The 16,312-nt window shown below is 37.4% G+C and overlaps 1 protein-coding gene across 27 annotated transcripts in view; it reads right to left on the bottom strand.

Annotated features, from left to right (window-relative positions):
• The window catches only part of LOC117407165 (disks large homolog 2), a 248,309-nt gene that overhangs the window by 207,112 nt on the left and 24,885 nt on the right, over positions 1-16,312 (bottom strand). For 24 of the 27 annotated variants that reach the window (XR_009329587.1, XR_009329586.1, XR_009329588.1 and 21 more), the window contains one exon: positions 14,029-14,127. Coding sequence is in view for 24 of the 27 variants with exons in the window: in XM_059030939.1 (XP_058886922.1) it covers positions 14,029-14,127 (99 nt within the window). In the remaining 3 variants the exon portion in view is untranslated. Of the gene's footprint in view, positions 1-8,074; positions 9,206-9,333; positions 9,450-14,028; positions 14,128-16,312 lie in introns of those variants that run through there. The other 3 variants (XM_059030935.1, XM_059030934.1, XM_034923357.2) reach the window with 3 other exon arrangements.

Genomic DNA, 16,312 nt, shown 5'->3' with positions numbered 1-16,312 from the left:
TGAATTTCTAATTTCTGTATATATCAAGCAATTCCCAGTTCCTGACATTTTTTGTTTCCTTTGTATGACATAAATGAATCCTCTTATTGTAATTCAGTCTGACATTTGGAAGTCCACAGAGTACTAAACCTTTTTGAAGATTGTCTTGCCAAACAGTTTACTGATTGCCTACAAAAAACAGCACAAGATATATACTTGTGATCTGAGTGGGGACTAGAGCTCCTCAGAGCCTCGAAATAATTTTTTCTCTACAGCTCTAACAAACGTCATCTTATTGTGAAGCAACAATTCCTCAAGCACCTGTTTTCTAGTCACGAGCCTATTTCTTACTCTCTTACTGACAATTACCCCGTAATGATTAACAACAACTTGACAAGACTCGGAGATTAAGGGAAAACTGGTGTCGCACTGTATCTGTTGCGAAATGCATCTGTCAGGCAAGAATATGCCAATTGTCAATTAACATCCACAGCCCTAAAACTACACACATGCTTGCAAATGTAACTTTGTCAAGCCCTCCCAATCAAAAGTATTGTAACCTGGGGGCTGCACACACTAATGGCTTATTAACATAATTATGCTCAATGTGCTTTGCCTTGGTAGAATTGCAAGGAGATAAAAGAGCAAATTAAATATCAATGTTTTTAAATACACAAAAGGAAAGATTTTTTTAAACTTTTATCAAGTACATTAGATTATGAAACACAATTATAACACAATTATAACTAGCTCTTCATAGGAAGCCCAATACATTCCCCAAAGAAAGAGCTGGGAAACGGTTTCCAAGCAACAAACAAACCACTTGGCAATATAAAAAAAAATGTCATCTGAAAGATATTTTTAACATTCACATTATCCTGTTTATTGTTCTGGGTGTGTGTTATGTTTTTAAACTTACAGCCAGAATCCTGGAAGATGTCTTCATATTTAAAAAGGCAATAGGTCCACCCATGATTCAGAATGGAATAACTACAGTGTAATAACAAGAATCACCTTAAAGTATGATAAGTAACCAACTTACTGTAATATAAACCTTTTATCTTTCATACAATTCTATGAAACAGATACACGTTCTGTAACATGCTACATATTCTGTATATCAATTACTGATTAGGATTTCTAACAGCAGCCCTATAAAACAGCATTTACAGCAGCACCTAGTTGTGCAGGTATATCAGAACTCACACATGCTGTGCAGAGAGTCTATGATTCACATTACCAGATGTAAAGAGGGCAAACTGTACACAGCAGGGCACCGTTTCTGGAAATCTGTATTTAGCAGTTAAGATCATTAAATCTCTATACAGGATGAAATCTGCAATCAATCCCTCCTTTGATTACTTGTTTTTTTTTTTACCTTTCTTCAGTGAAAAGGACTGCATTTTGTACATGGTTATACGTGGCTAAAAAAAAAACAACCTTTACTGTATAGCTCCTGAAGAAGTCTGTCTTTTGCTGCCAACAAAATTGATAAAGGCAAAAAAGCAGCACACCTTACTCAGAAAATAATAAAATAAAATAAAATAAAATAATAAAACATCTTCGCAGTACTTAAATTCACCAAAACTAGCAAAGCTTCAATATGGCAATCCATTTCTATTTTAATGCTGAAATAAAATCTTTGCTCCATGCACAGTATAACATTTTATAAAGTGTGTGCGGTGAAACAGTTACTAAACAAGTACTGCGCTGGTGATAATGGAAATCGCTATAAATAAGTTAAGGTGGTAATGACCTGGGTCTACTTGGAGTGGGTACTGTAATTATTACCAATAATGGCAACCCACCTAGTGGGATAAGTCTAAATCCTCTCTTCTTGCTGGCTACCATATGTGGAATAATAGTGGTTACCAGTAACCTGTCTCAGTAAAGTAGGGCATTGATAGATGGGTGAAACCTGCATGGCTTAACTCTACTGCTACAGTATTCACAAAAGTGTTTCTGTTATAGAGGACTAATGATCCAACAACGGAAAGAGTCTCCCACAATTCAGTTCACTTTTAAGCTATTACATGATATCATGGCATTATAAGAGCAGTTTGACCAGTCACATACAGTATTTCCATTCTTTACGAGTGCATAACAGCACCCAAACCATTCTGTTATCAGACGATAACGGCACCCGAAAGATGCCACTGCTTGAGTAACAATGTCATTTCCATAAGCACTATTAAATATAACACATAGCAGAGAGTTACACTGACAGATGTGAAATGTTCTTATCTTCTTGTTTTAAATGTCCTAACTATGCCATGCAGCATTACAAATTCTTTATTCATGTACATCTTATAAGCTGTGCCTGATAAAGAAAATTCACAGTGAACAGTTATGACCAGTATATTTGATCTAAACTGACAACATTCCTTCCTCTATCGATGCTGTTTTTTTACACATTGTATTGACTTTGAAGAGTTAAAAGCAGCTTCCTTCCAACTTTACAAACTCAGCAAGGTATCAATGTGCTGCATGACTTGGACAGGAGATGAATGTAAAGTGCATCATCATTATTTAATAAACATCTACTGCGCTCCTTCCTTGATCTACACAGAATCACATCACACACACACATACAAATGCTCAGTGGCTTCCTGCAAGACAGTTCATTGAAACCAGACTGCAATTATACATGAAAACAACACTGTTTGTTAATGAATCTTACATCCCAGTGCAATCTCTGTTTTTTTTTATTATCATTAATATTATTTTTTTCCCCCAAATATTGTTAAATGTTAACTGGTCAACACCACCAATACATTCTTGAATTTGACAGGTTTCATTCATACCCGTGTGTCATTAAATCACAATGACAATTTAAAACCTTTAGCCTCTGCAGTGTAATCATTAATGCCATAAAGATGAAGTGTCGGCAGCCAGACACCAGTACACCATGAGGAGCAGTTTCCAATGGCATATCTTGAACGGCACTTAAACTGAGATAAACACGTATTATATTCCAGTCATTTCCAGAATCATTCCTAGGAAATGGATGCTGCTGACCTTTTTTCCTTTACTAATAGCAGCAAAGCAATCACATATTTTCCACATGACTGAGAATCAGGAAAAGAAAGGTCTGTGCAGGTTGTAAGTCCAGCACTTGTATATAAAAACAATAACACACAACTATGCAAAACATATATATTGTAATAGCCTTTGAAGATTGAAATGATTAGGCTATTTTAATAGTTGCTATTCCTTCAACAGCATAGCAACATTAAAGGTCTTGCCTCTTTGGAACCAGATAAAGTAAGTAACAGGATAACCCGCGTATAACATGCCTGACTGGTACAGCCCTTGTATAAATCTTGTTTGCAGTACACTGACTTTATTTTCATAGAACTAATTCCATGCAATATGACCAAGTGCATTACCATGCTGAAACGCATGTGAACCACTACCATCAAATTACATGACTATTGGCATAGCAGCATTATCCAAAACATCACTGAGTTTATATGGATCAAGGTCTGTGCCAACAGAAGAAGGGCCAAACCGTAACTGAACCACCAGTGCCTTTCACCCATTGGCACAGAGCCCTGGCGCCACATCCAGACAGGCCCATCAGCTTTAAACTGTGTGTACCATGACTCACCACTATATATCACACATTTCCACTACTTTAGAGTCCAATGACAGCATTTCTTGCACCACAGAAAGTTCAGTAGCGACTGACATTAGTCAAATTCAAATGCCTTGTAAAAGTAAAAGAATTGCAAAATGTAATAAAGCATAGTAAAGCACTGGTAAGCATTGTAAAGAAAAGCGAAGTCTGTTAAGCAAGTTAATAAACAAACATGGCAAACCAGGGTAAACTACGGTAAATGCATAATTTAACCAGGGGAAAAGCATGGCAAAACTATAAAAATACAGTGCAAAAATACTGTGGTAAACTTTTATAAGGGCATTTGCCTGCATTTCTTACCTGGAGCAAACATGATGTCAGTCTTTTACATTTGTATCTACTTAGATAAGGAATCTGTTTACTTGATGCAGTGATTTGGAGATATGTGTTGTAATTCTCATAAAATAGAATGCAGTTGATGCATTACAGGCATTAAATGAAATAATGATCCGTTCATCAGAATGAATGAGCTAAAGGTTTCAGTGGTAAAAGGCTTCTGAGATAATCCTAGAACTGGCAGGCACCTTCTGCAAAACATGTATATTTAAGGAATGTGAATTTAACAACAGCTTCTCAGACTGAATATCAACACTCCCTAAAAATGTGCTCTTTCATCCTGTGAAGGTGTAATGATAACTATGCTGGTATCCTTAGCAACTGTGATATACTTGTAGATCATATTGCAGACAGATTGGTATTCTCAGTAATTAGTTTGAGTCTGCAGATTCGAAGACACTGGTTTTCACCAATTAATCAATGTAATCTACTCAAAGTCTAGCCGACACAGGAGACAGTGCTTGACACCTCCACTTGAAACAGTGTCTAAGCTCTGATATAACTAGGCAATCGGAAACTCTCTCTGGCCTCCCTTTGTTCCGAAAATCCCTGTAAAACAAGAGTTTTAGCAACTCAAAGTTGTCCCTTCAAAATGACTGCAAAGCTGTCGAGTAGGTGCACCACGGCTCCTGGTTTCCCTGTCTTAAGACGTCCTGCTTTACCTAACAGAACTACATGAACGGAAATGACACGCAAGTATCAAGCGAATGCTTATCAGGGTATGATATACATATAGTAAAATATATACGTGTATGTGATTAGATGATGATGTGATCTTGAAAGAAACATTTTGGAATCTGTTGGTGGTAATTAGAAAAACATGTCATGCAGTACCTTGAAAAGTACAGCAGGGAATACTTTAAGCATAAAGAGCAACTTGGGACAGGTGGGAAATATTCTAGTTACCTAACTAATGTATTATTGATGTTTTGAATCCCTTTTTCTGTTACTGTCTTCACATCCCCCCCCCCCCCCCCCATCATCTATAAACTAGAAGTACATTAGAGGAAGAGGGGACAGGTTAATGGTTACACTTTGTTGTACAAAGATTTAGTTGGGGATTGGATGGGATTATTTATGAGAGCTCCACTGAGATCAGGTTGAATGTCACAGTCATCTTAACTATTTGCTTTTCTTCTTCATTCGATTAAGTTCATATCGTTTTCTGTTTCGCCAGAAGCTAAATCACTTACCACTTTCTGCACCTAGTAGATGTAAGAAATACATTTGTAAGAAATAGAAAAAATGTGGCATTACTGACATCCACTGAGGGCAGAGTGTTGCAGGAGGACAGGGTGATTGTTACACTCAGCTGTGACAGCTATACATAAGGAGAATCCATGTTTGAGCACTAAAGAGGGTGCTTTAACCCTCTCAGTCCTGGTGGGACCTCAAGGTCCCGTCTTATCTTAGCGCTGTATGCTAACATATACCGTCGGAAATCACGTTGGAACCTCACAGGACTCCTAGGTCCCAGTCTGTTCTCATGTATACTCAATAAAGGAGTTCCTTCTTAAGCTTGACAAAAAAAAATCCAGGACTGAAAGGGTTAAGCTTTTAAAGAAAGTCACCAGGATGTGCTGACGCAATACAATGTAAACAGCAAGAAGAATATGTAAAGATAACTGTGACATACCCTACCCCAACCAAGTGGCTCTTAAAACTAAAACCCTCCTAAAAGAGTGTATTAAGTGTCACGAGTGTAGAAATGCTGTGATCCCTGATTTGGTGCCATAAAACAAGAAGTTACAAGGACCAACTAAACGTTGGTAGACAGGTTAATACCCTGCCAACTACCGGCCAGGCTTGGAGTCAAATCAGCGACTGGGGAAACCCTTTATTTATTTATTATTTCTTAGCAGACGCCCTTATCCAGGGCGACTTACAATCGTAAGCAAATACATTTCAAGTGTTACAATACAAGTAATACAATAAGAGCAATAATTTACCTATACATTCAGCCTCCCGGTCCCAATAGCGTCCGTTCAGAGACTTGGAAAATAGTTGGAAAGAGACTTGGAAAATAGTTCTGGGAGTTTTCGCCCAGTTCTCACCAAACCATCGCAATGATTGATAGGAAACTTGGCAGTCTAAAGTCCAAGCAGCCAAAAACAACAAGGCCACCAGCAGTCAAAATGTAAAACTCATCTAGCTGAATATGAAGGATGAGGAACATTTGTGGTGAGCCAGAGGAATTCTTCTGTAATGCATCAGCAGTCAAACAGCGCTTCATGTTCAGCTTCCCTGCATTATTGTCACGGCCCCACAAGTTAAACATTAGAAACCTCTCCCAACAATGTTGATAAGGAGCCCGACCCTGTCAAGCCTCACTTCACCTAACCCCAAATCAAAACCAAATAATATAAACCATAATGTAATCAAAGAAACTACAACATGTTATCGCAAAAGTCTATCGGAAGCCATAATAGTAGTACAGTATTCGATTTTAGATTTCAAAATGTCACATTTTTCATTTTTTGTTTTTCGTTAAGTATATGTTAAACTACAAAGCGGTATGTACTTCAATATGTTAACGTAACATTATTCAGAAGGTTTCATTAGACTTTATGAAGCAACATTTGTTAAATTCTATAGGGTGTTGGGAAACTTTTGGCCATAGCTGTATTCATTGTGTGAAGGTCTTTTCTATTTGGGATTCAGCATTAAATTGCACTGAATATCCATACCATTTCACAGTGCAGCAAAACTTGGTAGTAAAGTGCCATGGACAAGTTGGCTGCATTGCACTGCACTACTTCAGCATGAGTATGCCATGAACACGAAGGCCACTTGTACTACAAGCCAAGTTTTACAGGTACTTTAAACACTCAATCCCCCATTAGCAAGGCTGCAAATCAGAAGCATCCTCTCGTCTGAAAATCCCGGAACACACCACCCTCAGTTTATGCATTCCAAACACAACGTCATAATCTCATAATGATTGATGCGGGAAGCAATCCCCACTGCATTACACTGAAGCGTGCCTTCAGCACAGGAGATAGTCCTGGTGCCCAGTGTGTTAGACTCCTCTCTGAAGATACTCTGTACAGTGAGGGTTAATATCATGCTCATTAATTAACTGGCCCCACTACATGTACATCTATAAAGTGCTTATTACTCAATTAACTCCTAGCAATAATTAAAAGCATTTAGTGTGAATTGGACCTATACTTATTTTTGGTAACATGAAAAATAATATTCCCAATGCAACTGAATGCTAGATGCAAATCTTATGAACTGTTAAGGAGCCATCTGCTTAAGCTCCCAGTATAAAAGCTTCCCTGGTATCAAAAACACTTGTGTTCTGCTGAATAGTAAAGTACAACAGTTAGTTGGAGAGCACCATGCTCTCTGTAGCAGTAACTAAAGCTTTTTTCCCCCACATGAAACACAGAAGAGACATCAGAAAAAGGAATGGTCATGCTTCCTGTGCATTATGTATAGTAAGTTTAGAAACCTTTCATAAAGCACTATTCAGTTCTTGAAATGAACGTTCTTCTTTTGATGTCTAATCCTTACGGATGTACTGATATGGAATATTACAAAATATTAAAATGTCACCAGCTCTAAATTATACACAGGCAGCATATAACTTCATTTTAATTGCTATCTTTTACATTTTTTTTTTTTTTTTTACTGTACAAAAAACATAAAATACAGTGCTGTAAAATTCAAGGATTCAAGAATAATCATTTCAGACAGATTCATTTTCTTTCCCTGCACTGGACATGGTCTCAAGTGATTGGTTATCAAAGGACAGTGTTCTGCTTCAAATGATACAGCACCTGTCTGAAGTTTCACAACTCCTCAATCACTGAATATCAAAGCTAGAGAAGGGTTAATCCTTCTACAATTCAAAACATCCATTTAACTAATCAATAACACTTACAGCGCTGAGAATAACAAAAGACAAAATACATGCTTTAATAGACAATACCCCTTTAAGATGAAAAATATATTGTGCCAGAAAAAGACACAGATGACAAAACATTAGTAATTTACAGGCACTCAGCACCGGCAATGTAGAATGTGAACAGAGATACTGCTTTAAAAGAAATGGATATTTTATCTGGCTTTCTTTCCCTCTCTCTGACTCTCTCTCTCTCTCTTGGTTCTTACCTTGGTTGTGACAATACAAAGACAGTCCATTCTGTTGAAAATCTTAACCTCTGCACGCATTCATCACCGTGAAATTAGCAAGATAAAAAAAAAAGCAGTAGAATTAGCCGGCACAACAGAAATTCACACAGTCTGCTATTCGAAGTGGGCCCCTTCTGAGTAACATGAGTCCTCCTCCACAGTGCTAACAGCAATCATGTTTCTAACGCGATCTTAAAGCCCACCAGACATCATCCAAAGCAAACTTCTATTCGCTTCATCAGCCTAAGAAATGCACTGTTGAATAGGTGAACTCCTTCGATTTACAAATGCCTTCTGTTTTTTTTTTTGTTTTTTTTTTTAAGAGAAAATTAATAACAATACACTAAAAATGGAAAAAGCTACAGCAGTCACGAAGAGTAAAGAATCAGATTTCAGACCCCGGCCTTAATACTAGATCCTGATTTGGAGTTTCAATATCCAATTCAAAAGTATTCTTTTGCCAACTTTTTGTTTTTTTTTTTTTGTTTTTTTTTTTGCTCTCAGCTCTGCAAAACAATTACATTCCTGCTGAAAGGCTATTTATTAGAAACACGACTCTCTTAACATAACACAGAGAGTGCTTGAATGAAAGAGCAAGGTCTGTGCAGACTGCATAGCATTCTTTACCCTCTTTTTATAAATCTATGAATAAATACTCGTAATTAAATGTGCTGTATCTCCTTAAACAGAAAACACTGTTCCAATAGGAAAAGCCCATGCTCATCTCTTTTCTACCAGTGAAAATGCTATTGAGCACAAATGACCATAAACAGGGACTGAATGATACTGCCTTTGCAATTCAGCTGAAATGTTTAAAAGTAAGAGTATTACTTGTTGAACTGTTGATAGACATCTGGCTTTACCAAACTAAATCAATCATTTTTTTTATTGTTTTCCTGATAAGAAAAACTTTTTTTTTTAACCAGTATATAAGAGCAATTTTAAATGTTATTTCCAGCTAAAGCAATGTGGCTTTTATTTTACTGTCGGTAACGCATTGTCCTATCCATTAGCCTGGGACAGTTACATTTCCAATCTGCACGGAAAATAATTTTAGTCTATCCATTCTGAAGTAAATTAATCTTACAACGAGACAAGAAAAATACAGAAGAAAGTAGTACGAAGTAGGGCTGCTCAAAAAAAAAAAAAAAACAGAAACATTTTATTGTACTGTATATGTAAAGTTTTTTTTTTTTTTAAAGCATCCCAAAGCAGGATTACCCTGCAAGCCCCCCTACCTTGCTTGTTGTGAAGCTTGTGCAGAGCTTGACTCTGATGTTTTTGACGTGAATCATATCGAGGCGAAATTGTTCTCTGCCCCCCTATTCCAGAGGCGTCCCACTCAAAACCAGAAAAAAACTAAACAAAGCAAAATAGATAGAGAGAGAGAGAGAGAGAGAGAGAGAGAGAGAGAGAGAGAGAGAGAGAGAGAGAGAGAGAGAGAGAGAGAGAGATCGAGAGGAACCTGACTGATGAGAATTAGCAAATCAATGCAGGCTATTCACTGTAGGAAAGCACACTGCCAACTGGCCTGTTGACAGGGACAAGGGGAATTGTCAGACACTCACATTACAGTTCACCTTTTCAATGCACCATGCAATATAATCCCAGGACTGTGGAAGTCTTTTAGTCTCTCTCCCTCTCTCCCTCTCTGCTAAAGCACTTATTCAATATAACAAACCCTGTGCAACTGTCTTTGTACCTGACAATCACCATTTCACTAAAATGAGGTCACTGCTGAAGTGGAGAAAAATCTATACCCAAGTTAAAAGACTTAATCAGGCAGAGCAAGCAACAGTTAAAAGAAAAAAAGTTAACATCCTTTAAACTGTGGATTCTAAAGACACCTTGTCTAAAAAGAGTCAGTCAGAGAGGCCCTGGTCTCAGAGGAGGTATTGTCTTCCAACCACGGGCTGCATTTATACTGGACCAAACCTTTCTCTGCGTTCATTTAGAAATCGCTTTCCCTCAAAAGGGTTACAGATTGCCCTGGGTTCTTCAAATATAAAGTAGTAAAAAAGTGCTGTAAGTTCACTTATTGCTGCAGTTTTGGTCCTAGCACTGGTCCCTTACGGAGCTGTCGAGGGGACGCCAACCTCCAGATGAGCCTATGGGAGCCTGCATGCTGGCTAATTAGAAAATCATGCGCCCATCATTTTTAACATGCCCACTGTGTCCTTAGGCTACGTCCATGCAGCAACAATCAAGATCCAGGCAAATGAGTCTGGGATTAGGAACACTAAACTTTCAAAACAATGAAAAATAATAATAATAATAATAATAATAATAATAATAATAATGTACCACTACCATTGGTGACCATATTCACCAGCAAGCGTTAACTGGTGTTTTAAAACCCCAGCACATGATTAATTTAAGAGTATACGCAACCATCAATTGACAATATGAATTTACAGTAAAATAAATAAAAATGAAACAGCATAATTAATTCTTCAACCATCACTACAATGTCTTTAATCAGCTTAACCATTTTAAAAATTGCACAACTACCAGCTCTGACCATAGTAAACCAATGGATAATGGGATAGCTTGCTTGCACTGGTTCATTTTACAGTTAAAAGTAATATCAATGCATTTCTCTTTTAAACTTTCACAAATAGATAATAGAGTACACTATCGCTAAAAGCAAAAATGAAAACAACAACAACAACAAAAATTAAAAAATAATTTTTTCGTCTTGCCAAATGCACAAATTATCTTGAAAGTATTCACAAAATGCAGTTATAATAACCATACTGGAAAAGTGACTAAATCCGACACTAAGGTATGTAGCACAGCACTGGTATGCTGCTTATTTTGACTTTCAGTGATAGTTAACGATATGAATATCGTAAAGACCAGCACGTGGCAATGCAGCGCATCCCGCTGCTGGCTATGGGATACCAGTAGAAATGGATGGTTCTCCAGGCCGCTATGGAAATGAGAGTGCAGGGCAGGGAATCGTGGGAATCTGTTTTGTTTTAGGGGGTTTTATGTTACATTCCTTGCTGGGTTCTTAAGGCAAGGGGATTACAATGTGGATGTATTTTAAAGTCTGAGGGTACCTTGTCATAGGAGTAAAATAGTTTTAGCTCCGCTGTCAAGGTCACTGTGAACTCCAGCTTCACTGAATATACAGTCTCAGTTAATGGCAGGGGTCACACATATGATGTAATATTGATCAATGCGAGCTGTACAGCATTAATTAAGACAGTGTTTCCTGTCTCTTGACCTTTTGAATTCTCCATTTCATTAAATGTACGAATCTCGAGGGAGGTTACTTTTTTCCGATCTCCTCCTTGACATTTGTGCCCATTAATGGTTGCCATGTTTCCCCTCAAGGTTTTAATAATATTGCGTGATGTGCATTGTGCCAGTTATTACGGGAACATGTTTTCAAATAGCGCAATGTCATAGGTGCTTATATTTGGGGGATGCAGAAATGTTCATTTCCCTTTCCTTTGTTTTGAAAACTGCGCTTTTATTCTTTGATAGGATTAAAACAAAATGGAAGAGAGCATTTTTTTTTTCCTGCTTGGTAGAAACCCTACAGTGGGGTCCAATAGAGAATTACACCAGCACCATGATTTCTGAAAAGCAAGGACATGGAAAATTGAGATGACGTTATCTTCAGATCCCAAGCCTGTAGCTGACATCTTCCAGCTTTTCTCCAGGAGCAGTATAATCTCCTTTCCTTTCTCCCTTCGTTTGGTTATAGAATTTACCAGAGCCCCCCCCCCCCCAAAAAAACCCCACCATACCTGGGTTTGTCTAGCAGGCTGTCGAGTCTGAACATACTACCACACACTTTACTTTTACTCTGTCAATCCCAAGAGGAAAGTCTTACAGTTGTTGGTGATTAAGCCAATTCATTTTAACACACTGCAGCCCTACAAGCTGGAGGGTCACGTTGCCATTTCCCTGTGGGATTACATAATGACCAAGAGTGAAGGTGTCAATCAGACATGTAGACATTTTATTGATTCTATGCATTCATGGCCATTGTTGCAACTCGTGGGTTTTTTTGTTTGTTTGTTTGTTTGTCTGTAGTTTAGCTTTGTTACAAATACAGTAATAGTTCTTAATGCCTCCAATTGAATATGGACCAACTTCTAATAATGCAGAGGCACAGCAAAGCAGGTGACAGCAGCTGGTGTGGGTGAGACACGACAATTACTGGTGGTGCTGCTGCCTTGCAGTGAAATAGCTTCCAAGGTTCCAAGATCTATAATGACAGTGTTCCAGATTTCTCAGCTCCAAACTGAGGAATCTGCCAAAAGACTCTAGCTACATACATTAGCTGTCTTGTGTCTTCACTAAAACCACTAAAATAATGAGAGAGCTAATGCTGATGCATGCACTTTGAGAAGGTGTACCCCAGTAAATAAATCCCTTAAAAAACCAAGGTTGTATTTTAGTTACCAGGAAGAACTAACTGTTATCAAACCAACAGATGATGTCTCTCTGGGTTCTAAAAGATGCAGACAGTTAAAATGTTCATAGTAACAGATTCGTTTTTATATGACACGTTTAAAATTGTATTCTGTATATTTATTTATGTATTTATTTATACATACAGGAAATTAACCCATTGAGGCTGAGGCTTCATTTACAAGGGGGTCCTGTCATACATGTCATGGCATTGAGTTTTCAGCAAATCCCTAATACGCTCTTTATAACCAAAAAATGAGAGGCTATCAAATTCCATTCTTAAACCAGGTGAAAAAGTGTTCCAGGTTTTTGGGAGTCGATAAGAAAAAGCCAATTCTCCAAATCGTGTCCGTATCCTTGGGACTACCAAACTACCAGAATCATGACATCGTAAACTATAGCCAGTATTGACCTTTTTTGACCAAAGTATTAAGATAATCAGGAACCATACCTTTTAATAACTTTAAAAACAAAGCAATACCAGTGATAAAGCCTGCGATTAGACATATCTGCACTTCTGTTAAAACATTTGTCAAATAACTTGATTAAGTTTCTTCAGCATTACTACATATTCTACCATTGAGTTTTTTATATGAATGAATCCCCTTATAAAATAAACTGACTCATGCACAAATCTACAGCTATGGCCAAACGTTTAGCCACAATGCTCATTCCCAAATAGAAAAGACCTTCACACACTGAATACAGCTATGGCCAAAGGTTTTGCATCACCCTATAGAATTAACAAATGTTGCTTCATAAAGTCAAACAAAACCTGCTGAATAATGTTATGTTAACATATAGAATTGCATACCGCTTTGTAGTTTTCCATATACTTAACTAAAAATTGAAAAAATATATATATATATATAATTATATAATTCTAGGTGATGCCAAACTTTTGGCCATTGCTGTAGCTAGTTAGATTCCTTCATTTCATCAAACAATATTACAATTTGCAGTTAAAAAAAAAAGATTACAGCATGTATATGTAAAATGACATACTTTTAATTCGAATTAAAAGTATGTCATTTTTCTTTTAATTCGAATTAAAAGTATGTCATTTTTTTTTTAATTCGAATCAGTGGAATGCATAGAAGTGTAGAGTAGTGGTTAGGGCTCTGGACTCTTGACCGGAGGTTTGTGGGTTCAATCCCCAGTGGTGGACACTGCTGTTGTACCCTTGAGCAAGGTACTTTACCTAGATTGCTCCAGTACAAACCCAACTGTATAAATGGGTAATTGTATGTAAAATAATGTGATATCTGCATAATGTGAAATAATGTATAATGTGATATCTTGTAACAATTGTAAGTCGCCCTGGATAAGGGCGTCTGCTAAGAAATAAATAATAATAATAATAATAGAACAACCCTTAATTTGAGCCTTTACAAAACCAATGATGCGCCTAATACTGGGCCCTGAGAGTTCACTAGGATCTGCCAGGCTAAGAATACCAGATAAAAACAACAAGCTAGAATCAAACCCCAGTAATTGCTTACCTCTGGTTTGCTGCCTTCATCGTGGTTTTGAAATGGTTGCTGTTCACCATTTTGCTCCAGTTCAGGTAGGAAGCATTCCAAACAGTTTTTTTCTCTTGGCTGTAAATAAAATGAAAACTGTAAGGCTTATGGCATCATGATCCTAAAAAATCTTCCAACAAAACATGATATTGTGCAAACCCATTGGCCTGTGATCTTTTTTTTTTTTTTACCAGAAACTGAAAGCCATAACTACACGTTTAAGAAACTACTTTCCTTCAGAAATAAAATGCTCATTCCAGATCTTCACTGACACATACAGCAATAGCAACCTAGGTATCAGAAATGGAGGCTCTGATTCTTCTACTACACAGAACTGGCATGCTTGAGTTCAATCAACCAGGATTCAACATTTACAACCTAAACCACAAAAAACTCCAAATGAAACTCTCATTACTGGCCCTATTCACAAAACTCTGGGGAATGTTTTCAGGCCTGTTTTGTTAAATTAACTATTTATAATATGTCTCTGGGACATCTCATCATGTCTGTACAGAGCCTCAGAGTCAGAGTGTTGAGAAGTCACCGGACCAGTTTAGAGAGAACACCACTGCAGACAAATGACAAGACACATAGGTTTTTGTAAAAAGGTAAGCTGACTGATTTTGACATTACAGTTGTAGAGGTACCTTTCCCTCCCCAATAACAATAAGGCTTAAAAAATAATAACCAAAAACAGACCTTGTTTAAAATTAATATTGTTAAAAAAAAAATTATAATAATTTGGAACCCTCAAACAAAACCAGGACCTCCAATTGAAGAAGGACAAAAGATTACTACCTTCAATTCAAGAAGGACACAGTGGATTTTTTTTTTGGTTTTTTTTAATCTCTTCCGTAAATCAAGATGAAATTCAAATGTAATCTGACTTGGAACATGCAAACTATCATTGAACAGCCTCTGGCGACGTACTCAACAATTACTGTGCCTTATTTTCTTTTCAAAAATCAAAAAGAGGAGGAAGTGCTCATGGGAGGCCAAGTTGATCCACAGATCCACAGATCGACAATTCAGTTGCTACACAGATCAGGGGCCATACACTTCAAATCCTATTTATATTGCATGGAACTGAGGCTTATCATTGCGTAGTTTACCTTTCTCTGCTACACCTTATTCTTCACAGCACAGAGCTTTCGGATTGTGAATAATCAAGGGTTTCCCACTCTGTAGCTCGAGGAGATTTTTTATACAATGAGGATTTACCACTACAGCAGATGGAGGATTGACAAAATAGCTCTTTGACATAAAATTCTAAGTTGCCTTAGAAACGGAATGGAATCAAGCAGCTAGATAACTGTGTGCTACGGCATTAGCACTTTCTCATCTTCATTTACTGGATGTTAGAGTAATTTTAAAATGGCTATTAGGTGAACAGCATTTTAAACTGAAAGACATGCAGTCTGTTAGCCCCCTGCTCATGAAATTTGATGCAAAGTGCACCTTGAGCCAAAGCCTCTTTGAGAATGCCTTGTGCAGAAACTTGACATACGTAAACAGCCACCTTATCTTATTTACTTTTAACGAGTCTCTGTAAAGAATATTTAAAATGATACACACAAGGCTGAGGGAACCTTTTTGTAAGCAATGCATATCACTGTCCAAGGAACTTCACTGTATTTGACAGTACAACTCTACTGTGCGTGCTTTAAAAGCATGTTCGTAAGAACAATATGACCCCTCCATACACCTAGGGCGTTAGAAAAGCTGCTCTCTTTCCAGCAGAGCAGTCATAACCATGTGTTTCTACTTGTAAAACATGCACTTTGCTCTAGCCAAGGGCTCAGAATGCTTGAATGGAGTCTACTGTCAAACTGACTAGTGGTTGTTGCACTACCAAAGTGGATTATTTCACACTAGTGCATGTACACCGATGAAACCAAACAGCCCCTGCTACTCTGAATGGCCCAAAAACAACTGAAATTGTGGTGAAAAGATAACTTTGCAATAAATGAGACATGTTTTTTTATTAGTAATATCATACCACTTAATGAGAGCGCACAGTCCTTTGAGAACCAGCTTTGTTCCTCATGTTTGCTACCAACCTCTGTGTCTATCAAAGGAAAGACCTGCAAAACTTGACTACAAGGGGTCTGTGGCCCTGCTAATGCTAGTAAAACTCTGAAGAGTCAGAGAGTTTCATGACAAGGACAATTCTGTATGGCACCCAATTTAATTTAGAAGTGTTTTAATAACTTTACGGGCGTAATCTGTTTATGAATCACTATTACTAAACTAATTTTATTAT

Source organism: Acipenser ruthenus, chromosome 9 (assembly GCF_902713425.1).
Source record: "Acipenser ruthenus chromosome 9, fAciRut3.2 maternal haplotype, whole genome shotgun sequence".
Classification (NCBI taxonomy): Eukaryota; Metazoa; Chordata; class Actinopteri; order Acipenseriformes; family Acipenseridae; genus Acipenser; species Acipenser ruthenus.
This window is presented reverse-complemented; position numbering and strand designations above follow the sequence as displayed.